Genomic DNA, 23,393 nt, shown 5'->3' with positions numbered 1-23,393 from the left:
TGTTCATTTTTTGATTGGGTTGTTTGTTTTCTTAATATTGAGCTGCATGATCTGTTTATATATTTTGGAGATTAATCCTTTGTCTGTTGATTAATTTGCAAATATTTTCTCCCATTCTGAGGGTTGTCTTTTAATCTTGACTGTAGTTTCCTTTGTTTTGCAAAAGTTTCATTAGGTCCCACTTGTTTATTTTTGTTTTTATTTCCATTACTCTAGGAGGTGGATCAAAAAAGATCTTGCGGTGATTTACGTCAAAGAGTGTTCTTCCTATGTTTTCCTCTAAGAGTTTTATAGTGTCTGGTCTTACATTTAGGTCTCTAATCCATTTTGAGCTTATTTTTGTGTATGGTGTTAGGGAGTGTTCTGATTTCATTCTTTTACATGTAGCTGTCCAGTTTTCCCAGCACCACTTACTGAAGAGACTGTCTTTTCTGTATTGTATATCCTTGCCTCCTTTGTCGTAGATTAGTTGACCATAGGTGCGTGGGTTAATCTCTGGGCTTTCTATCTTGTTCCATTGATCTATGTTTCTGTTTTTGTGCCAGTACCATATTGTCTTGATTACTGTAGCTTTGTAGTATAGTCTGAAGTCAGGGAGTCTGATTCCTCCAGGTCTGTTTTTTTCCCTCAAGACTGCTTTGGCTATTCGGGGTCTTTTGTGTCTCCATACAAATTTTAAGATTTTTGTTCTAGTTCTGTGAAAAATGCCTCTGGGAATTTGATAGGGATTGCACTGAATCTGTAGATTGCTTTGGGTAGTATAGTCATTTTCACAATATTGATTCCTCCAGTCCAAGAACATGGTATATCTCTCTCCATCTGTTTGTGCCATGTTTGATTTCTTTCATCAGTGTCTTATAGTTTTCTGAGTACAGGTCTTTTACCTCTTTAGGTAGGTTTATTCCTAGGTATTTTATTCTTTTTGTTGCAATGGTGAATGGGATTGTTTCCTTAATTTCTCTTTCTGATCTTTTGTTGTTAGTGTATAAGAACGCAAGAGGTCTCTGTGCGTTAATTTTGTATCCTGCAACTTTACCAAATTCCTTGATTATCTCTAGTAGTTTTCTGGTGACATTTTTAGGATTCTCTATGTATAGTATCATGTCATCTGCAAACAGTGACAGTTTTACTTCTTATTTTCCAATTTGTATTCCTTTTATTTCTTTCTCTTCTCTGATGGCCGTGGCTAGGACTTCCAAAACTATGTTGAATAATAGTGGTGAGAGTGGACATCCTTGTCTTGTTCCTAATCTTAGAGGAAATGCTTTCAGTTTCTCACCATTGAGACCGATGTTGGCTGTGGGTTTGTCATATATGGCCTTTATTATGTTGAGGTAGGTTCCCTCTATGCCCATTTATTTTATCATAAATGGGTGTTGAATTTTGTCAAAAGTTTTCCTGCATCTATTGAGATGATCATGTGGTTTTTATTCTTCAATTTGTTAATATGGTGTATCACATTGATTGATTTGCATATACTGAAGAATCCTTGCATCCCTGGGATAAACCCCACTTGATCATGGTGTATGATCCTTTTAATGTGTTCTTGGATTCTGTTTGCTAGTATTTTGTTGAGGATTTTTGCATGTATATTCATGAGTGATACTGGTCTGTAATTTTCTTTTTTGTAGTATCTTTGTCTGGTTTTGGTATCAGGGTGATGGTGGCCTCATAGAATGAGTTTGGGAGTGTTCCTTCCTCTGCAATTTTTTGGAAGAGTTTGAGAAGGATGGGTGTTAGCTCTTCTCTAAATGTTTGATAGAATTCACCTGTGAAGCCATCTGGTCCTGGACTTTTGTTTGTTGGAGGATGTTTAATCAGAGTTTCAATTTCATTACTTGTGATTGGTCTGTTCATATTTTCTATTTCTTCCTGGTTCAGTCTTGGGAGGTTATACCGTTCTAAGAATTTGTCCATTTCTTCCAGGTTGTCCATTTTATTGGCATAGAGTTGCTTGTAGTAGTCTCTTAGGATGCTTTGTATTTCTGCGGTGTCTGTTGTAACTTCTCCTTTTTCATTTCTAATTTTATTGATTTGAGTCCTCTCCCTCTTTCTCTTGATGAGTCTGGCTAATGGGTTATCAATTTTGTTTATCTTCTCAAACAACCAGCTTTTAGTTTTATTGATCTTTGCTATTGTTTTCTTTGTTTCTATTTCATTTATTTCTGCTCTGATCTTTATGATTTCTTTCCTTCTGCTAACTTTAGGTTTTGTTTGTTCTTCTTTCTCTAGTTCCTTTAGGTGTAAGGTTAGATTGTTTATTTGAGATTTTTCTTGTTTCTTGAGGTAGGCTTGTATAGCTATAAACTTCTCTCTTAGAACTGCTTTTGGTGCATCCCATAGGTTTTGGATCGTCGTGTTTTCATTGTCATTTGTCTCTAGGTATTTTTTGATTTCCTCTTTGATTTCTTCAGTGATCTCTTGGTTATTTAGTAACGTATTGTTTAGCCTCCATGTGTTTGTGTTTTTTACATTTTTTCCCCTGTGATTCATTTCTAGTCTCATAGCATTGTGGTCAGAAGAGATGCTTGATATGATTTCAATTTTCTTAAATTTACTGAGGCTTGATTTGTGACCCAAGATGTGATCTATCCTGGAGAATGTTCCGTGCGCACTTGAGAAGAAAGTGTAACCTGCTGTTTTTGGATGGAATGTCCTATAAATATCAATTAAATCTATCTGGTCTATTGTGTCATTTAAAGCTTCTGTTTCCTTATTTATTTTCATTTTGGATGATCTGTCCATTGGTGTAAGTGAGGTGTAAGTCCCCCACTATTATTGTGTTACTGTCGATTTCCTCTTTTATAGCTGGTAGCAGTTGCCTTATGTATTGAGGTGCTCCTACATTGGGTGCATATATATTTATAATTGTTATATCTTCTTGGATTGATCCCTTGATCATTATGTAGTGTCCTTCTTTGTCTCTTGTAACATTCTTTATTTTAAAGTCTATTTTATCTGATATGAATATTGCTACTCCAGCTTTCTTTTGATTTCCATTTGCATGGAATATCTTTTTCCATCCCCTCACTTTCAGTCTGTATCTGTCCCTAGGTCTGAAGTGAGTCTCTTGTAGACAGCATATATATGGGTCTTGTTTTTGGATCCATTCAGCGAACCTGTGTCTTTTGGTTGGAGCATTTAATCCATTCACGTTTAAGGTAATTATCGATATGTATGTTCCTGTGACCATTTTGTTAATTGTTTTGGGTTTGTTTTTGTAGGTCCTTTTCTTCTCTTGTGTTTCCCACTTAGAGAAGCTCCTTTAGCATTTGTTGTAGAGCTGGTTTGGTGGTGCTGAATTCTCTTAGCTTTTGCTTGTCTGTAAAGCTTTTGATTTCTCCATCGAATCTGAATGAGATCCTTGCCAGGTAGAGTAATCTTGGTTGTAGGGTCTTCCCTTTCATCACTTTAAGTATATCATGCCACTTCCTTCTGGCTTGTAGAGTTTCTGCTGAGAAATCAGCTGTTAACCTTATGGGAGTTCCCTTGTATGTTATTTGTCATTTTCCCCTTGATGCTTTCAATAATTTTTCTTTGTCTTTAATTTTTGCCGATTTGATTACTATGTGTCTCGGCATCTTTCTCCTTGGGTGTATCCTGTATGGGACTCGCTGTGCTTCCTGGACTTGGGTGGCTATTTCCTTTCCCATGTTAGGGAAGTTTTCAAGTATAATCTCTTCAAATATTTTCTCTGGTCTTTTCTCTCTCTCTTCTCCTTCTGGGATCCCTATAATGCGAATGTTGTTGCTTTTAATGTTGTCCCAGAGGTCTCTTAGTCTGTCTTCATTTCTTTTCATTCTTTTTTCTTTATTCTGTTCCGCAGCAGTGAATTCCACCATTCTGTCTTCCAGGTCACTTATCCGTTCTTCTGCCTCAGTTATTCTGCTATTGATTCCTTCTAGTGTAGTTTTCATTTCAGTTATTGTATTGGTCATCTCTGTTTCTTTGTTCTTTAATTCTTCTAGGTCTTTGTTAAACATTTCTTGCATCTTCTCGATCTTTGCCTCCATTCTGTTTCCAAGGTCCTGGATCATCTTCACTATCATTATTTTGAATTCTTTTTCTGGAAGGTTGCCTATCTCCACTTCATTTAGTTGTTTTTCTGGGGTTTTATCTTGTTCCTTCATCTGGTACAAAGTCCTCTGTCTTTTCATTTTGTCTATCTTTCTGTGAATATGCTTTTCCTTTCACAGGCTGCAGAATTGTAGTTCTACTTGCTTCTGCTGTCTGCCCTCTGGTGGATGAGACTATCTAAGAGGCTTGTGCAAGCTTCCCGATGGGAGGGACTGGTGGTGGGTAGAGCTGGGTGTTGGTCTGGTGGGCAGAGCTCAGTAAAACTTTAATCTGCTTGTCTGCTGATGGGTGGGGCTGGGTTCCCTCCCTGTTGGTTGTTTGGCCTGAGTCAACCCAGCACTGGAGCCTACCCGGCTCTTTGGTGGGGCTAATGGTGGATGCAGCCCACCCACCAGCCACTGCACGACCCCAACTTCCTGTTCCTCTGGACCCCGGGAGCAAGGGGGTGGCGGGTGGGGGCAGGGTGGGGGGAGGGCGTCACGGGACTTTTTTTTAAAGGATGAGGCTGCAGATGGTCAGGCCGAATGCCTTGGGTCCTAGGAGGAAGGTACTGATGAGGACAGGGTACCCAGGGCATCCTTCATGGTAGCATTGGGGTAAATAAAATGGGAAGCCCATGGAAAATGTCCTGTGCCCATTTTTTAATGGGATTTTTTTTTTCACTATTGAGTTGTATGAATTTTTGTATATATTTTGGATATTAACCCCTTTATTGGATACATGATTTGCAAATATTTCCTCCCATTTGGTAGGTTGCTTTTTCATTTTTTGAAGGCTGCGAAGGAAGTTTTTTAGTTTGATGTAGTCCTACTTGTTTATTTTTACTTTTGTTGCTTTTGGTGTCAGATTCAAAAAATCATCATCAAGACCTATGTCAAGAAGCTTAACACCTAGGTTGTCTTCTAGGAGTCTATGGTTTCAGGTTTTACATTCAAGTCTTTAACCCATTTTGAGTTAAGTTTTGTGTACGATGTGAATACTGATAGTAGTCTAATTTCATTCTTTTGCATGTGGTTGTCCAGTTTTCCCAACACCATATATTGAAGAGACTGTCCTTTCCCCACTGTATATTGGCTCTTTTGTTGTAAATTAATTGACCAAATATATGTGAGTTTATTTCTGGGCTCTCTATTCTGTTCCATTGATCTGTTTTTCCAAATTCCATACGGATTTGATTACCACAGCTTTTTAATATGGTTTGAAATCAAAGCTGGAGGCACCATTACTCTTTTTTTTTTTTTTTGAAAGTTCTTGAACTTTATTATTATTATTTTTTAGATTTTTAGAAATTTCATGTAATGTCTGAAACATTTATATTAACATATTTCCATACAAATAACCCAATGAAAGTTTAGTATTAGTTGTTTTGTTTGTTTGTTTTTCTATACTGCAGGTTCTTATTAGTCATCAATTTTATACACATCAGTGTATACATGTCAATCCCAATCGCCCAATTCAGCACATCATCATCCCCACCCCACCACAGTTTTCCCCCCTTGGTGTCCATATGTCTGTTCTCTGCATCTGTGTCTCAACTTCTGCCCTGCAAACCGGCTCATCTGTACCATTTTTCTGGGTTCCACATACATGCGTTAATATATGATACTTGTTTTTCTCTTTCTGACTTACTTCACTCTGTATGACAGTCTCTAGATCCATGCACATCTCAACAAATGACTCAATTTCGTTCCTTTTTATGGCTGAGTAATATTCCATTGTATATATGTACCACAACTTCTTTATCCATTCGTCTGTCGATAGGCATTTAGGTTGCTTCCATGACCTGGCTATTGTAAATAGTGCTGCAATGAACATTGGTTCAATGGTGGAGGCACCATTACTCTTAATGCATCTTCCATACTTAACTTTATAATGTTTCATTTCATAAAATGTTAAGAATGAAAGGGGCTTTAGGGACTATCCAGCCAATTTCAGCCTCCACTTTTACCAAGAAAATGCAAATAGTCGGAGGAGTGTATCTTTCCCAGCCAAGGTCACCCACCAAGGCCTCCTCACGTCCAGTCCAGACCTCATGAGTTCCCTTCCAATTTACACTTTCCTAAATATCACTTGGCATGTATGTTCCGAAGTTTTTACAGGGAATGTTAAATATTTACACAAAAGCATAATGGAGAGGAGAGAGCAGCTGGTAGATCTCAGTGGCTTATCTTCAGGGAAAGCCAAGGGGAGCCTTAACCTAAGTGGAAAGTTTATTAGCAGCAGCCCCAAGAACCTTGCAGTGAAGCAGCCTATGTACAGTTCTGAAAAGGGCCCCTTCCCAGCCGAGAGCCTTGATGCCCAGGCATCCCAGGCACACATCACACGTCCCTTCCCCCATGTCAGACACCACCAGCTGCTTGAAGGATACTGTCACATTTTCTTCTGCAAGATCCCCAAGAAACCTCCTGAGACATGGTCTCTCACCACATCCTGGGTTTCCACACTTTCCACTCTTAGTTAACTTCTGTGTAGGTGGTTTAGAAGGCGGTGGCCAAGGCCAGCTCCCTCCACTGAGGGACAGAAGGCTCACGGCCTCAGGGAGGAGCCGGTGGCAGGGGCAGAGGCAGCCTGGGACCAGGAGGAAACCTCTAGTTAATCCAGGAGACTGGATGGGTTAAGTTAGGGCCAGTTGTGTTCTAAGTGAGGGTCCGGGCTCAGCCGCAGCTATTTCCACCAAGGAAAAGGCCCTCTTTGCTTATCTCAGTGTTCATTGTTCTGTTCCCAAAGCCCTGAACCCTCAGCTGTGTTCAGGCGGGAAAGCTTATGAAAGGTGGTACTTTCTGTCTTGGATATAGATAGGGTGCCGTTATTTGGTTTTCAGATACACACATTCGAATTAAAGACCAGTGTCATTTGAGACTTGGAATTGATTTGTGTCTGAGGTACAGAAGTGATCTAAGTCCTTGTTACTTGATGTGGCCCACACAGCAGCAGCGTCAGCATTACCTGGGGGCCTCTTAGAAATGCAGGAACGTGGGCCCCCATGCCAGGCCCCCAGAGCCAGAGGTGCGCTTCAGTAAGAGACATGTATGCAGATTAGTTTGACAATGACCCTGCCCTAGGATCGTTCAGATAAAGAAAAGTAGACAAGCAGATGAAGCTGAGAAAAGTGGGTGGACAAGATGAACTAGGGGTTGGGGGTAGGAGAGGGATGTGGGTCCAAAGACATGGGTTGGAAACGGTTCTCTGCAGGGTCTGCTGAGCCAGTCTAAGCGGGACAGAACCCCAGTGCGCACACAGCCCGAGTTACCTGTAACTCACCACGTGACCACTGACTTGGCACAGCGACAGTTTGGAGTAAAAGAAAAATTCACTTCCAGGGGTCATTTCTCCTCTTCCCACAGGGGCTGACAGCTACTAGGGAGGTGAGGCATCTGTTTTCATCACTATGCGTCTTTCTAGAAAGAGCTGAGGATCATGATGAAGAAATCATTTCCTGGCATATCTGGGCTAATTAAAAAAAACCAACCCTCACCACCATCCGTTTAGTTGTAGAACTCACACATTCAAGAGTTTTCACAATGCCAATTCCATTCTTTTATTTCCTCATACCACAAACACTTTACTGCCTTTTTACAAGCTGAATTTACACAAGCAAATTGCAAAGGAAAAACAGGCGTTCTTTAATCCTCCAAAATGCATGTATGAAATATAGCACAAACCCTAGTATCTAAACATAAACAGGTTTAGCTGAAGCTTTATGGCAATTTCTTAAAATTAGCATGACAGTTCAGATATTTATGCTTGTAAAGTTTGCATAATCTACTATACATAGTTTTTTCAGAAGCAGTTAAGACTTTTCACTAATTGGGGAAATAAAACTTCAACAAAAAGCTCTAACAATTGTGTGAAACTTAAATTATTTACAATTAAACATTTAGGGTCCTGATTCACAAAACTTAGTGCAGATCATGATTTATTTATGAGTTTCGCAGAGAAGGTAAGTAGTATGCAGAATAATCCCCAGGTAAAATCTAGAATAAATGGCTTTTAGAAGAATGTCTGTAATATGCTTACTGGAAACTAGAGAAAAAGTAACAAAACAAAAACTTCAGCAGCTGCGTTTGATTTGAAAATTTAAGTAGACAGCAGCAATCAGAATAAACAGGTGACCACAACAGAAGAGCTGGTGGCATTTTTGACATTACTCTTGGTATGTACAAGAAGAAAAACGATTCTCCCCCTTTTTCCATAAAAAAAATCACCCCCAATAATCACTACGCATGAACTCAGAGTCTTTCTCCAGAGTTGTCTTCAAACTTGATGCCAAAATTAGCAAATGCAGACAGAAAGTACTGTCAGTTCAGTGGGTTCTGTTTAGTGGGAAAAGCTTGGGACAGGGTTACCGAGGGGTTAGCTATTCCAATTACCAAAGAATCATCATAGATAAGGTGCCGGAAATCCAAGCTTCCCCTCAAAGCACTTTGGTGGATTCAACAAACAGTGATTTTATGTATATGCCAAAGGAGATGATTCAAAGAAAATTAGCAGGACAAACTGTTTTCAAGGTGAAGTGACAGATTTCAGTGAATCAGGTCCCAGGTAAGGTCTTTTTAAAAAAACCAAAAATTTACAGTAAACATTTTAAACTCTGGAATGCAGATATAGTATAGTTATCAGTAAGTTACATTTACAAAACCGTTTCCACAGTAGTTGCTCCAGAGTCAGAACTGAAAAATGTACAAGCCAGCTCACAAATGACTTTAGATACAGTGTTATTAAAATACATTGTTAATCATAAAAATACTTTACTATGTACATGTACACTGTATAAACTCTAGATTTGCCTAAACCCACTTCTGCCGAGCAGCTCAGGAAACAGTGCAGTGCTATTATCTGGTCTTCACACCACGCACATGGGCTGATCCTGCGGTCAGTCCTTCACTAACACGGTGAAGCATTTCTCCTTCTGCAGGACGTCTAGTTGGAAGAGTCAGTTTTACTTCCACTGTACTTTACTTTCCTAAATGCTGGTCCAAGTAACTCTGGGCATTCACATAATTCATTTGCGATTTGGTTACACTTTAAAAGAAGGCTATAGTTCATCTCGTCAGTTATTACACTGTCTTGTTTGTAGTCTGGATGGTTTGCGATAAACTCCCTCATCCATCTGGCAACTGTCATTAATTCTCCTGAAAAAAAAAAAAATTTTTTTTTTTTTTTAACAACTTAATGGTAGTGGCTTTTTTTTGTTTGTTTGGTTTTTTTCTTTCGTAAGTTGACATTTATTGGCCCACATAATACAATCCTGAAGAAGAATCAGTGTGGCGTTCTGGTGTACCCACATGGCAGGAACCAGGAACGAGCTGTATTACGTGGCCGTAATGTTGGAAGAATTCCTCCCGGGGAAGGGTTTCATGCTGCAGGCAGGCAGCGAGAACACACACATCCCACTGCTACGGCACCTGTCAGATGCCACCCACATGGTGATGCTGCCAGCTCTAAGACATGGGAGCCAACGCGTGTGGACTAGAGCCCGAGTTCTCCCATCTGGCCACATCCTGCCCACGCCGGTGTCACGAGACTGCCCCGGGACAGGAGGGCCCCCGAGTTCCCCAGAGCCATCTGATCAAAGAGGCGGACAGAATAATGAAAAGTAGATGCATGAAGACAGAAACTGGCAGATACAGCATTTGGGGGCGGGGTATATCCTTTGTGGGTCTGGAAATTTTACAGAAGCCTCGAGCAAAATACAGATGCCACTGCTACTGTCCTCTTAGTCACGGCTGACAGCTCCCCGGCCACCATGATCTCAAAGCTGAGAAAGTGGGGTTCCAGGGCGCCCCTGTAGGGAGGCAGGCTGGAGGGCCACCGTCCTAGCTGTGCTATTAGTTAACCTGAGGACTGGCTTAGACTCACTGTGCAAAGAGCCCAGGGTGCCTCACGACACACACAGTCGGGCATAAATGTCGGACAGGCAATCCAAATACTGTATTTCATTGCCTAAGAGGCCATCGGCTTAAAGATGCAGCATTATTGTACGAACCAGTAAGAAAAAAAGCACTGCTAATTAAACTGTGACTGTCAAAGATTACAAGGTACATCCAACCGCAGAGATGGTACAATGTGGAAAAGTGCATTGATTTAGGATACCGTATACTTTAATAAAAGACTGCTTTATAAAGTGAATATTGTAAGATTGTGAGGGTCTGCCTACGTTAAGAGATTTTTAAAAAAGCAAAGCACAGAATGCCATACCGGATGCTCTCTTCTTAATCAGCTTCAGGTAGTTCAGAATACTGCATCTGGTGTCCACGTCCACCTCCATGTTTTCCAGGTAAGAGTTCAGGATGGGGATCAGCCCGGGGAACACGCCTTCCTGCAAGACGTGGGATGCGCTGTCAGCTGACTCCCCGGGGGCGGGGGGAGGGGCCGGGTAGCTGGGGCACGGGCCCTACCTTGCCGTTGATGATGGTGTCGATGGTCATGAGCGCGTACTCCTCGGCCGCTGGCTCGGTGCTGCCCGTGGTCTTGCCGCGGCCGTCCACCATGGCGTTGCCACCTGCCAGAGGGGCGCAGAGGGTGTTAGCGGCCCGTGTGGCCTACAGGGACCCCAAAAATGCAAGAGGAGGCAGTACCTTTGCAAATATCTTTTCTGAAATAAAACAGTCCCTGCAGGACGGCATCTCGCTTCTGTGCTACTTTCATGTTCTCATCAACCTAAAGGAGGAAAACAATCGCAGCCAAGTCAGAACATTGCCGAAGTCAGGGCACTCCTGCTCCCGCGCGTTTGGGGGCTGCGGCGCCTCGCTCACCTCGCGGTCTGCACCCATCTGTGAAGAAGCCTCCCACAGCCAGCGCTTGCTGGTGGCCAGATAAGACTTTGCACTGTCATGTGGGGCTGTGTCCCTCAACCCCAGACTCCTGGGACGTGCTTTTTAATAACAACGGGGCAATTCTAAGAGACGCTTACCTTAAAAATCAATGCGAAACTTACACTCATGTAGGCCGCCCACATCTCGAGGTCCCTTGAGACACCCTGGGATGAATCTATGGCATTGGCAGGTCAGGGGGCTGGTCCCTCCTCACAGCCCAGACTCACTCTCCTGCCTCTCCTGCCACCTGGAGTTGAGGGCTATGCCCTCCCCGCCCCTGGGGTTTTGCTGCCTCATAGGTTGGCTGTGGGATCTGGAATAAGGTGACCCCTCCCAGGGCAGGTCACCAATGCTGCCTGCCCACCTGCGGCTCTGCCGTGCCCACTCCCTCAGGAGACCCCAACCCCTATTTGTGAATTCTCCATTTCTCCAATGACTTTTTAAGACCCTCAAAGTAGAGCTTTTAAAACTTTTTAGTAGTAGTCCCTTATTTCTGTAATGAAACCTTAGGGGACTCTCCATATACAAAACAGACACAAGTCAGAGGTCATGTTGAAGAGGGATGGTCAGTACAGAGTCTTTGATTACTTAGCTTTGCCCCCTCACACTGATTAATTCCTATCATTATTTTTTTTTTTTGTTTTAAGGCACATATGACCTTCGGATTAATCTAGACACAGGAACATATTCAAGCAATCTAAAATTCTATCATGGCTAGGAACATCCGGCTTCATTTCTAATAACGTTTGTATTTTTCTTAGTCTTGACAAAAATTCACAAAGATCACCAGTTTTAATTTCTGCTTTTATGAATTCCTTTTAAAAAGCTGTAATTTTACTACAGCTCTTTAGATTCTTAATTTAATTACTTAGGTTTATTTTTAATGTTTCTGTTTATAGTACTTAAAGCTGTGATTTTCCCTTAGAAATTATCTTTGCCAGCATCATTTTCCTATACAATCTATAATTCCTTTTTTTAAAAAATTTTATTGAAGTATAGTTGATTTACAATATTGTGTTAATTTGTGCTGTACAGCAAAGTGACTTACTTATACACATATGTATTCTTTTCCATTCTAGTTTATTGCAGGATACTGAATATAGTTCCCTGTGCTATACAGTAGGACTTTGTTGTTTACCCATTCTGTATATACTAGTTTGCATCTATAATTCTAGTTTTGACTTAATCTAGAACCTACTAGGAAAACGATTTAAAATCTCCAATAGTTAAATTTTTCCTGAACATTTTCTTATTGAATTTTGGTGGGAATGTATCCTGTACAGTGTCTACTTCTGAGAAGTGAAAATTTTCCTTAATTAATTTTTCTTATTCTTCCTCAGGGCATTTAAAAAAGGTGTGCCATGGTATAAGATTTGTGATCAGGTGACACAACCAAGCTTATTAACTGTGTCATTTAATTCCCCTGTGGCCTTTCTCATCCTTTGATTATTATATGGCCTGTCAGTTACTGAGTAACGCGCCAGAAACTCTGCTAAGCGACTTACTCCATGAACCCCACATGGCCTTACGACAGCCCACGTGTCTCTGTTCTACACCTGCGAACTGGGGCACTGAGAGGACAACTAACTTGTCTAGGTGAAAAAGCTAGTAAGTAGTGCAAGTGGTTTATGAATTGAGTGCTCACCTGGAAGCCACATCTTACCCACCATACTACAGTGCCTTTAAATTCTTCTTATGCTGCTGAGAAATGTTTGCTACGCTTTATGTTTAAAAAAAAAAATGGCTCTAATGTTATCTTGAAAGAGTATATAAAATTGTTTCCTGTATCTCATTTAAGACCTTCTCACATTTTGTCTGTTGAGACTTTGCCCTTCCTGAATTGTTAAAAGGTCATTATGGAACCCTTTACTGTCAACATCTGTCCTTGTTTTAAGTATATCTTATGCAAACAACATGTACCATTACATTGCTATTTTATATCACCCGTTTTAGCTTTTGAATAGGAGAATTTAGTCTATTCAAATTTGTTTTCATCTTATTTTTACCACTGTATGTTCTCTGGACCATAATGTCTTATCACGCCCGTGGCCCCAGACCCGCTTTTGTGGCACCAGGAAGTTTTGTTTTTTTCCCACCTCTTTAGCTAGGAGATTAGAGGCGACAAACCCTATTTCTATACTGTTAGTGGTCTTTCTTACTTTTAGACAAGTAGTTTTGAAATTCTCTCTCCAAATGTCAAGCATTAAGAAGTATCTACCATTCCCCTCCTTCCACTGTCCCTTTGCTAGATAAGATTTCTGGCTTATTTTAGCCCTAACTTAATCTTTTTTGTTAGAATCACTTGGAATTTAAAGACTAGTTTGGCTGGCATGGTTCTAATTCTTTACCCTTCGGATTCTGTAGACCTCTCGCCATCTCTTCTAGCATTTGATGTTGTAGATGAGAAATGATATCAACTGATTTTCTTCTCCCTTTTGGCAGGAAGTTTAGGTATCCTAATTTCCTCTCCTGTCTGGACAACTGATCTTCTCTTTGAGATTCAGAAATTCCTAGACTTGGGTTCTTCTTTAAATAATTCTGTCTCATCCTCAGTGGACTCTCACTCAGGGGTAATTCTATTTTTTATTTTCTTTATTGTATCTCACATCTCTTTTGTATAGACTGTTCTCTTCTTCTAAATTTTGATACAAACCCTGAACTTTCCAGAGAAATCCTCCCTTCCTTTTTCCCATAATCTCTGTTTCTTTGCCATCCTGCTGGGATGAATCTCAGTTTGGTTCCCCTAAATCATAGACTTTGATCTTCAACCATACCTGCTTACTGGTAAGCATACTGAGTGTGGCTACCACGTCCTTTGTTTCTGAGAACTCTTACTTTCCAAATGTTCTTTGGTCCACAGGGCTTGTTTATTTAAGATGTGACCTTTCTCTAGAATTTCTTTGAGGGCACTGAGAATTTATTTAAAAATTATTTCCAGTTTCTAAATTAACTGTGTTTTGGGACTTCCCTGGCGGTCCAGTGGTTAAGACTGTGAACTTCCACTGCAGGGGGTGCGGGTTTGATCCCTGGTCAGGCAACTAAGATCCCACATGCTACGCGGCCAAAAAAAAAAAAAAAAAATTAACTGTATTTCACTGAGGATAATATACTCTGCAGGCCCATGGGCTCTTCTCTTTAAAAGTTTTCAATTTTATACTGACTTTCAGACATCTATATCTGACCCCAGAACAATGTGGGTCCACCTATATGAGGATTTTTCCAGCAGTAAATACTACAGCATTCCATGATCTGCTGCTGGTTGAATTCTTGGATACGGAGGAACTGACTATAAGTGACACGCAGTTTTTCGACTGTGTGAGGGTTGGAGCCCCTAACCCCCGTGCTGTCCAAGGGTCAAGTGTATTTCATAAGCAAAGGCTTGGACTGGCGGCTCACGTGAACCCCCCTTACGTGCGTTCATCTCCCCAGTGGCTGTACCACATTCAGGGTGTGTGTGTGTGTGTGTGTGTGTGTGTGTGTGTGTGTGTGTGTGTGTGTGTGTGTGTGTGTGTGTGTGTGTGTGTGTGTGTGTGTGTGTGTGTGTGTGTGTGTGACTGTACCACATTCAGGGTGTGTGTGTGTGTGTGTGTGTGTGTGTATGGTGGAGGGAGGTGCAGGCTGGAGAAGCCCCTCAGGGAGGAGCGGAGCAGGGGAGGCGCAGATGCTCGGCTATGCAGCTTTATTCGTGGGACAGGGCAGCTCTGCTTCTCTTCCCTCCAGCCCTGAGCCCCGGCAGACCCTCACTCCGCCCGGCAGCCTTTCCCAGCCACTCTCTGTGCCAAGAGACCCACCGGCCAGGAACCAAAGGTCTCTATACTCACTTGGCTACTGCCCCGCGGCCCCCAGCTTTGCTGCCTCACAGCCTGGAACTGTTCCTAAGGCTCTGCCGGGAAACTGCTTCCAGAAAGCTCCTTCTTGGTTTTTGTTGGGCTGAGGCTGATTCAGATTTGTTTTTCCAGTAGTGCAGCGCCAACTATGTTCTCCGGAAACCTCTCCAGTTTGGTTCCACTCCCTGCACTACCGAAGTTACGCATCCCTCCGTCCTGAGTCTAATATCGTGATCGGCCTGGGACTGGACAGGACGAAATCCATTTGTGGGAATCCCTCCCGCCATCATCTTGAGTCAAAAGCCTCTAGAAACTAGAGATTGTTCAAATGCAACCCTAAATGTCTTCCAAATGGGCTGAGTAAGGAGCTACTATTAACATTTTTTTCCAGGAGTCTCCACCAAAACGGTACCAAAATCTCTAGCACAAACTTAGGTTTAAAAAGAAAAAAAAAATAGGGTGGAAGAAGAGCCTTTTATTCTAAGGGAGGAACAATCCTAAGTGAGGTCAGAGTTGAAACAATTATTATCCGTAAATGAGCCACGGATGATAACCTACAGACACCCAGCCCTACACTGAAACTCGTCCTTACCTTTGACAGCGGGATGAGAAAGTCCAGTTTGTAGGAAAGGATCACCCTGGTGAGCAGCACCACGAACACCACGTACGCGGAGTTCTCGAAGTCTGTCAACTGAACCTGGACACGGGGCCCGAGACATTAGGGGCCCGCCGTGCAAACAGCTTCTCCCTGAGAGGCCCCTGAGGGTCATGTCTTTCCCAAGCATCTCCTAACCTCCCACCTGGGTCTGGAAGCCTCTGCCCACAATCTATTCTCAGAAGCAGTCCTCCCGAGCTGCTGCACTTGCGTGTAACACGCACACACGTGATCTGTGCTGCCTTCCAAGTAACCCGAGCTTCTGACAAGGCTGCGGGTGGGTGGCAGGTGGCTGGGAACGGGTGCGTCCGAGTCGGTTCCTGCCGACGGGCTGCATACCTCCATGGGCCGGAATTCCACTCTCCATCCAATGTCGGAGTTTGGAGGAGGAGGCTTAAATCGCATTGTCTGCCAATTTGTGGACTGAATATTCTGTATTCAAAAAGCAGAGAATAAAACCAATTTTCCAGTAAGCTATTAAGATGATTTGATATTTAATACGTGAAGCAGACCGTTTACTGTCCATACCAAACACTCTTCAATTTACAAATAAAAAAATGTACAATTTAAGATTTTTGTGGAGCGTGACCTGCTAGGGAGACAAAACAGCAAGTGCTTAACGGAAGTTAGGTGACACAACAGCAGTCCTGAAAGAAGCGGTCGTGTTATTTTCCTGTGCAGCACATTGGCATTTTTCATCGCTATGAAAACACGAGAAAATACTGAATGAAAAATTCAGAACCGGAGAGTAAGAATCATAAAATAAGGGTACTTGAACCAATTTAAAATCTTTGCTGCACTGGGTCATGGAGGTCATAGAAGGCTTCTACTGTCATCAACGCCTTGCCCCTCCAGACAGCGGCCTCCACCCTGGACGGTGAAGTGAAACGCCTTCAAAGCGGAGCAGATACCTCAAAATGGTCGGACTCGTTGGCATCGTCCAGGTGGATCTTCTCTTCAAACAGAGTCAGCGGGTCTCTAATGAAGAGATGAGCCACGTGCTGGGCCAGGAGATGATCGATGCCTGCAGAGAGAGGTCACACCACTCACTTCAGAGCTGTTCTCCATGCCCAGAAAGACGGCAGGACAGCTCGGGAAGTCTGAAGAAAGGGCATCTAGAAGCTCAGGAAGTGGCTGGGCTGTGCAGGATTCTCGTGTCTCCCAGGATTTTATCCTACGGAGTGTGTTCGCTCCTTACACAACGCCCGTCGGGGCAGAGCTGGGGACCGAGGGACAGACTTCCAAAGTCGGTTCCTTTTGCTAAAAGTCAAGATCTCACAAGTACCTGGAACTTGAAACTTTAAGAACAAGCAGCCTCATGAGCAAAGAGACTTCACATTAAAAATGGAAGCCAGACCAGGAGTCAGCAAAGGAGTTTAAAAGGGCTTTGAAGAACTAAAGGCTTACAATCAAATCTAGACAAAAGGAACAGAGGCTCACCTTCCTGCAACAGCTGTTCATAGATTTCTTTGTCTTTCGTCAGGTCGATGTCATTATATTTCTCACCGCACTCAGATAAGTAACTGTCTATTGAATCGTATCGGGACTTACTGATCCTATAGTGGTTGTTCTTCAGCGGCTAAAATTGAAAAAAATACACATGAATGCCATATAAAATGATGTGGAAATAAACTAACACCCCAAATAATTATATTAAAAGCCTATATACTATATATGTAATTACATAAAACTGTCCAACCTGAACATGAGATCCCGAAAAAAAGCTAGTTAATCCTGAAAAGTATTAGAAAAATTATATTAAAAAAAATCTGAAGACAATTTAAGTAGTCTGTTTTCTGATATGACTTAAAAATAAATATATCTCTTTTTTTTTTTAAAGTGGATCACCTTCATTCTCATTAAGATAGGAAAATGCCAATGTTGAAAGCAAAACTATAAAACTATAATGTAAAACAAAGCTATTAAAATGATTTCTGCTTTAAAGTTTATTTCTACTCAGAAGGCATGTTCAACAATTTATGAACAATTACATAAAGAGCAGAGCAGCAATAGGGCAGCCCAGGTCGAGAACATTAGAATCACCTGTGAGGGCTCCTTTAGTAACGTGTATGTCTAGGTCCCAGTTCTGGACATACTTACTCACTGGGCTAGGATGGGCCTGGGTACTTATTTTTAAAGATCTCTATAGGTGGTTCTGATGCACAGTCTTGGTTGGAGAGATGCAGTTCAACATGCAAACAAGAGGCACAAACCTACCCTTATTAGGCAAACCTAACCCTTTGTAACAGGCAAAAGAACCTGACAACAGATTACACTTTCCACAGCAGAGAGCACCACAGACAAAGCACTCATGTAGCACCAAAAAGCTTTCTGGTAAAAACAGCCATCAGCACTGACTCTCAAAATATAGAAAAATTGTACTACTAATTTTAGAAGGTAAAACAAATACTGGTTTCAACAAATGATGAAAATTAACTTGAACCGCCCCCCCCCCCCAACCAAATCACATTTCCCACATTCTCACCCCAAACACACATTGTGAAGCCAAAGACAGGTTGATAACCTGTCAGCTTCTTCCCATGTGTGACTAACCCACTCAGGATAAAAATTTAAGGGCGACTTCAAAACTGTGAGTAGTGACAATATCCCCATTTTACCTGCTGGATTTAAAAGACTATTAAGGAAAATCACTCCCACCTCCAGTCCTCTCTCCTCCCGAGTTCTATCATCTACAGATGCAGAAATCACGCCCCAGCGACAATCAATGTCTGACACATAGCCTCGGTAAAAAGGAGACGCAGCGCTCAAAGCCATCTAAAAACAAACAGAAGTCAGCACCTGCAAGTTCAAAGTGTCATTTACATGCTGAAAAAAGCTCCATGCAGTTACCTCTGGTCTGGAAGAATAAGTTTATGCAACCCCTACAGATTTCTACTACATCTACTGTACCTGCCTTCTCATGGTGAAATACACCAGAAGTGACTCCAATCCTTGCCTCTGATTCATTTAAATCATCTTCTCTATACCGTAAGGACAGGCGGGATGGGAGGGGGAAAACGGCTATGCTCAAGCTCGACACTTCAACACAAAAATGCCTTACTGGCAACGGTAAACTCCACAGCTTAGACTCTTATCCATTAGCTCTAAGTCTGCATATTATTCATGTTAGTTCAGTTCTAAATGAAGTCTTAACTGGACTAAAATAGTACATGGTCAGCAAATTTTGCACGTGCAGTCTTTATTTTATACAAAGAAGTAGTTAAAATTAGGTGTGATTTCTACTTACGACAATTGGGCAGATAGTGGCCAACTGATCATAAAGGTATCTGGCCTCAGATATGCTGCAGGCTTGGAACGTTACCTGTTTAAGAATCTCAAGTTATTAAACAACAACACAAAATCAGTACCATCCTCCACAAGGAGCCAAGTCTGAGAAGGAAGGTGGTTGGTCATGGCATGTGATGGTCATTCCGTTGATGACAACATTGAATACAGGAGTTTTAAGAGCTGTCTCGGATGAATTTTGCTAGAAAATGGCTTTAATCATGTTCACATCTACTATAAATAACCATGTTCCAAAGTTAAGTAAGATTAAGAAGTCAGGAAAGAAAAATAAGACCTAGATTAACAATGAAGTTCAGCCAGGCGTTTCCTCTTCCACTGACTTATTTCCTTCTACAGCTGCCCATCCACATCTGTGGGCTTGTATACATTTTGGTACAAAAGGGGGATGTGGAGATGCGAATGATGGGTTTCAGAGTTCGCTGGTGGCACAATGGGGAATAGCTCGGAAGGGGGCAGGACTGGAGGAAGGAAGAGAGGGCAGTTAAAACACTGCAACTGTCCAGGGAAAGACTGAGGAAGTCTGGTGGGAAGAGGCACAGCAGGGCCAAAGCAGGCCTGGTGACCAGTGGGCACAGACAGCGAGGAGTGACCTGGGTTTTGGCCGGGGTGCTCCTCGGACAGATGGGAAGCAGCAGCGCCAGGACACAATGGGCTTATGAGGCCAAGGAAGAGCGAAACAGCCCTGTAAGTGGCTTGGTCTCCAGGGCTGGGGCCAGGAAGAAAAATCCGAGCTGGAGAAGTATTTGGGGAGTAGGCCCGGATGATGTGCTAAGAAGGGCAGATTGCCCAGGAAGCCCGCACAAGAGGGGTAAGTAGGACACTTAAGAGTTAGGCAGAGAAGGAGATCACGTAATTGATTAGTGCAAATCCTCTCCAAACAATTACCCAAAAGAAACAAACAAACAAAAAAAAAAAGTGCTGCGCTCTGCAGGGCTGGGGCAGCGGAAGGGGCAGGGAACACAAACTGTGGTTGTGTTGGCACATTCGTAATAACTGCAAACTGGGAACAGTTCTCATGTCCTGTTGTTATTTAATAATGACACTTTGGATTTTGTGTTGGTGCAGTAAATAATTTAAGTGCTTAATAGTTGAACTAGCAGCTGAGTGAATGTTTACTATTCTAATCGCAACCTGTTAGTTCCAGTAGTTTTAGCCAGGTCTCAACTTTGCTTTTTTTTGTTTTGTTTTGGCTTTTGTTTAAATGGCAGAGGACTTCTGTTGGAGACTCAAGGGTCTAACCGCTGAATTCATGGCATTTCACGTCAGTGTGGTGACTGACTACAGAAAACGATGATTCAGACCATTTACTGTGTCCTGACTTTCCTACCATTTCTGTGTGAATTATTAAGTCAGTGCTATATTTTAATTAAAACATAATGATAGGTACCCAGCCATTACAAATTAATTCAACACATGGAGAAGAGCTGTGTCACAGGTGTAAAGGAGCAAGAATGTCAAAGGTGAAAACAGAAATTGAGAAGAACTGACAGGTCACTAATAACCCAAACCAGGGCAGTTTCTGCCAAGAGGTGGGAATGAAGAAATCAGCTTGTCTGTGGGTAAGAGTTAAATGAGAAGTGGGGGAGATGGCGAGCAGAGTATTTACAGGCTTATCTGCTGTGACTCCACCCCTAAAGCGTAAGCCCTAGGAGGGCAGGGGTCTGCCTTGCGGTTCTCTATCCCCAGTGTGTTGGACAAGGTCTGACACTCACTTAGTCCTTAATATTCATTAAGTGAATAGAGTATCTTGAAGGAAAGAGGGTGCTAAAGAGGAGAACACAGGAGCAAAGATAAGTTTTATTTTTATAAAATGGAGGGATACTTGAAAAGCTGACCCTACAGCCCAAACTTATATGGATTGAGATTAGGAATACCTAAATGTTCCCCCAAGTGTTTTGACTGCTGAATGCTTTTGAACATACATCTCTTAGTTTATTTAGGTCCTTTTTTGAGTTACTCTTAGCTATTTTAGAGTCTGTTATTTTTGTTTTTAAGAAGATCCTACGATAAGCATTTTTTCTTTTCAGTTTTTTGATTGGCTTCTCTTAGATGGCCTAGTATATACTAGACAATTCACAGGCAAATTCTGAAAAAGTCAACCCTAGAAAAATATGCTTAAGAAAACTGGCAACTGGAATTCAATAGCCGAGTTACAACAGTGATACGACTTAGTTATTCTAAGTATATTTAGTAACTAGCTTCTTTACCCCAGGGCTGATTGAGCCATTGAGACATCACTGTAGTAATGGCTTTAGTGGGGGAAGAAAAAAAAAGAGTTCTTAACACCTTAAAAAGATATGAATATATGAACGGTTTTGGATTCTGGTATCCTTTTAAAGTATCATATAAAGAAGAGAAGCAATGTCACTAGAAAACTGATGAGGGAAAAAAAAAGAGAAAGTATGAAAAATTGATGTTAGAAACCTAAATATCTAAAATTTGTCCAGAACCCAGTGCTGAAGCCACAAGATTTTCTTGGGGGGCGGGGGGAAGCCTATCACAATGTGCATGAACTTATTAAATGATTCCTGCAAAGCCCCCCACCAAGAGTCAAGAATTTGAATATAGTTGAAGTACTTTTTGTTCTGTACAGTAAGATGCTCACTGACCTTAAAAATCAAACAAACAAACAAAAACTTTGAAACCATCTTTTTTTTGCCTTATTGTAATAAGTAGTTTCTAGTGTTCCACTTAAGAGATAAAGCAGAGATTTCTGTGGTGATTGATGGAATTTGTCTCATTTACCGTATACTTACATTATCTGTGCTAAAGACTTTTTAAGTGGAGTACTGAAAATGGGGTGGTTGACACACCACTGAGAAAAAGAGAACAACCTTAAACCCATAACAAAGCTTAAGTTGGATGGAAAACTGTATCTACAAGCAATAAAAATGTAAACTACCTACGATTAGGACATATTTATTTGTGTAAACACAGTGTTTCAAGGGAAAGACTACCCCTTTGGAATGGGGCAACTGTGCTGTCCATGGCAAAACACCCTGGTTTAATATTAAACCAAGAAAAAAAGGCAATCGGTCCTCCAAGAGCACTGATAGATTTTAAAGCTGTGCACTGTAAGTTCTAGAGCTTAATGGTTCTCTTTAGAAATATTTGGAATTAAGATAGGGAAGCAGATAAGGCAGTTAAAAGTCAACAGGTCTCTTTTTTATGAGTGTGTCCATCTGGAAGGAAACTCATAGCCTAGGTTTGTTTGCAAGACACATTTTATACCACCTATATAAGTCAGGGAAAGCAGGGGAAATGGTGTCCTTGGCCATGGTTATTTGAACACACTTAGCATGTGAAAATCTGACTCTGGCATTCAATTTTGATTATACACAGTTGTAAAATAAACACATCCAAGATACATGTGCAAGAAGGTGTGTGTCTGTGTGCAGCTGCCTGAAATGATGGGATGCTGGGTCCCCAGCCGTGTGGAGGGCAGGCAGACTGAGGGCTGGGGGTGGGCTGGGGGGTGCTCATGTGGGGTCAGGCTTCACACCGCTCCAATCAGCAAATAATCAGAACTGGATAAAATCTCCTTGGATAATAACAAGAGGCCCTCTTTTTTTCTTTTGAAATTTTCAGTTTGAAACTTTTAATTTTGTGCCACTTTTACTTCTGTTCTAACATGATTTTAAACAAATTAAAGGTTAAAACCAATACTGTTGTTAATAAAAACAATTAAAGAATATTAGCTCAGAGACAGACCTAGAAGCAGCCTTAATATAAACCCTTCTTTCAGCTGTTGAGAAAACCGAGACCAGAAGAAGGGGAGTTACCCAAATACCTGAGAAGTTACAGCTAAAGCCCAGACACAGGCTTGTGGGCAGCCCGATGGGTTCCTGCTCCGCGCTCCAGGTCCCCTGTGAAGTGGGACACCATCCCCGCCACAGGTGCCAGTAATCTGATTAGATCCAGGGGAAGTTTTAACCAAGTCATTGAGAGAAAGGCTATTCTACAATACCTCCTGTGAAACTTAGCCAGGGGCAAGGCAAACATAGGCTGCTAGATATTTATTCTTTTTATACCACTAGATAGCCTTGCAGGAAAATACAAATTTAAAGTCCATATAATCCTTCCCTTGGATCACAAGCTCACTGGAGTGCATCCAGAGTTTATTTTCAGAAATGATAAGATCTGAGCAATGTTTACAATCTCAAAGCTAGTCACTAGATGGCAGCAAAAATTAGGCACAGAGAGAACAGAGACAGTGACTGCGGAATATTTCACATTTTAAGTTCATTAACAACTATGTCTTTGTAGTGAACTGTACATTCCGTAAATTCTGTCCAGAGATAACTTCCAGTGAATTTACTAAGATAACTTCATTGGTTTTCAGAAAGAAGTACTAGCTACTATTTCAACGTGATTAAAATGTGATTTTTAAAAAGGAAACATGCACATATAAAGAAAAGAAGTAAATAAATAGAAACGGATGAGGACAGCTTGCCTCTCTGGATATTTGAAATGATACCTGCAGACAGCAATTGCCCATCCCAAAGCCCATAGCATCCATGTAAATGTGGTCGGGCTTAGAAGCCTTTGCTGCCTCATCATCCTCAGGAAATGTTTCTATAAATGGACATGGTGTATTCTTGTCCTGAAATACTGCAGTATTAGTTGGAAAAAAAAAAAAAAAAGAAAGAAAAGAGCAAGAAATGGGTGAGAGTCAAGGATTAACAACAATGGGGGGGGGGGTCCCCTCCCACC

General features: G+C 41.7%; 1 protein-coding gene across 1 annotated transcript in view; it reads right to left on the bottom strand.

The window, feature by feature from the left end:
- Positions 1-7,590: 7,590 nt before the first annotated feature.
- Positions 7,591-23,393, bottom strand: part of GCLC (glutamate-cysteine ligase catalytic subunit) — a 38,683-nt gene continuing 22,880 nt past the window's right edge. Inside the window, exons 6-16 of the mRNA XM_068558036.1 lie at positions 23,158-23,291; positions 18,622-18,696; positions 18,033-18,149; positions 16,815-16,953; positions 16,286-16,398; positions 15,714-15,806; positions 15,312-15,416; positions 10,656-10,737; positions 10,476-10,579; positions 10,276-10,396; positions 7,591-9,209 (exon numbers count right to left, since the gene is read on the bottom strand). Of these exons, the coding sequence (XP_068414137.1) occupies positions 8,998-9,209; positions 10,276-10,396; positions 10,476-10,579; positions 10,656-10,737; positions 15,312-15,416; positions 15,714-15,806; positions 16,286-16,398; positions 16,815-16,953; positions 18,033-18,149; positions 18,622-18,696; positions 23,158-23,291 (1,295 nt within the window). The 3' untranslated portion in view covers positions 7,591-8,997. The remainder of the gene's footprint in view (positions 9,210-10,275; positions 10,397-10,475; positions 10,580-10,655; positions 10,738-15,311; positions 15,417-15,713; positions 15,807-16,285; positions 16,399-16,814; positions 16,954-18,032; positions 18,150-18,621; positions 18,697-23,157; positions 23,292-23,393) is intronic.

This window comes from Eschrichtius robustus, chromosome 12 (genome assembly GCF_028021215.1).
Source record: "Eschrichtius robustus isolate mEscRob2 chromosome 12, mEscRob2.pri, whole genome shotgun sequence".
Classification (NCBI taxonomy): domain Eukaryota; kingdom Metazoa; phylum Chordata; class Mammalia; order Artiodactyla; family Eschrichtiidae; genus Eschrichtius; species Eschrichtius robustus.
The sequence above is the reverse complement of the archived record's forward strand: the minus strand, read 5'-3'. Positions and strand labels throughout refer to the sequence as shown.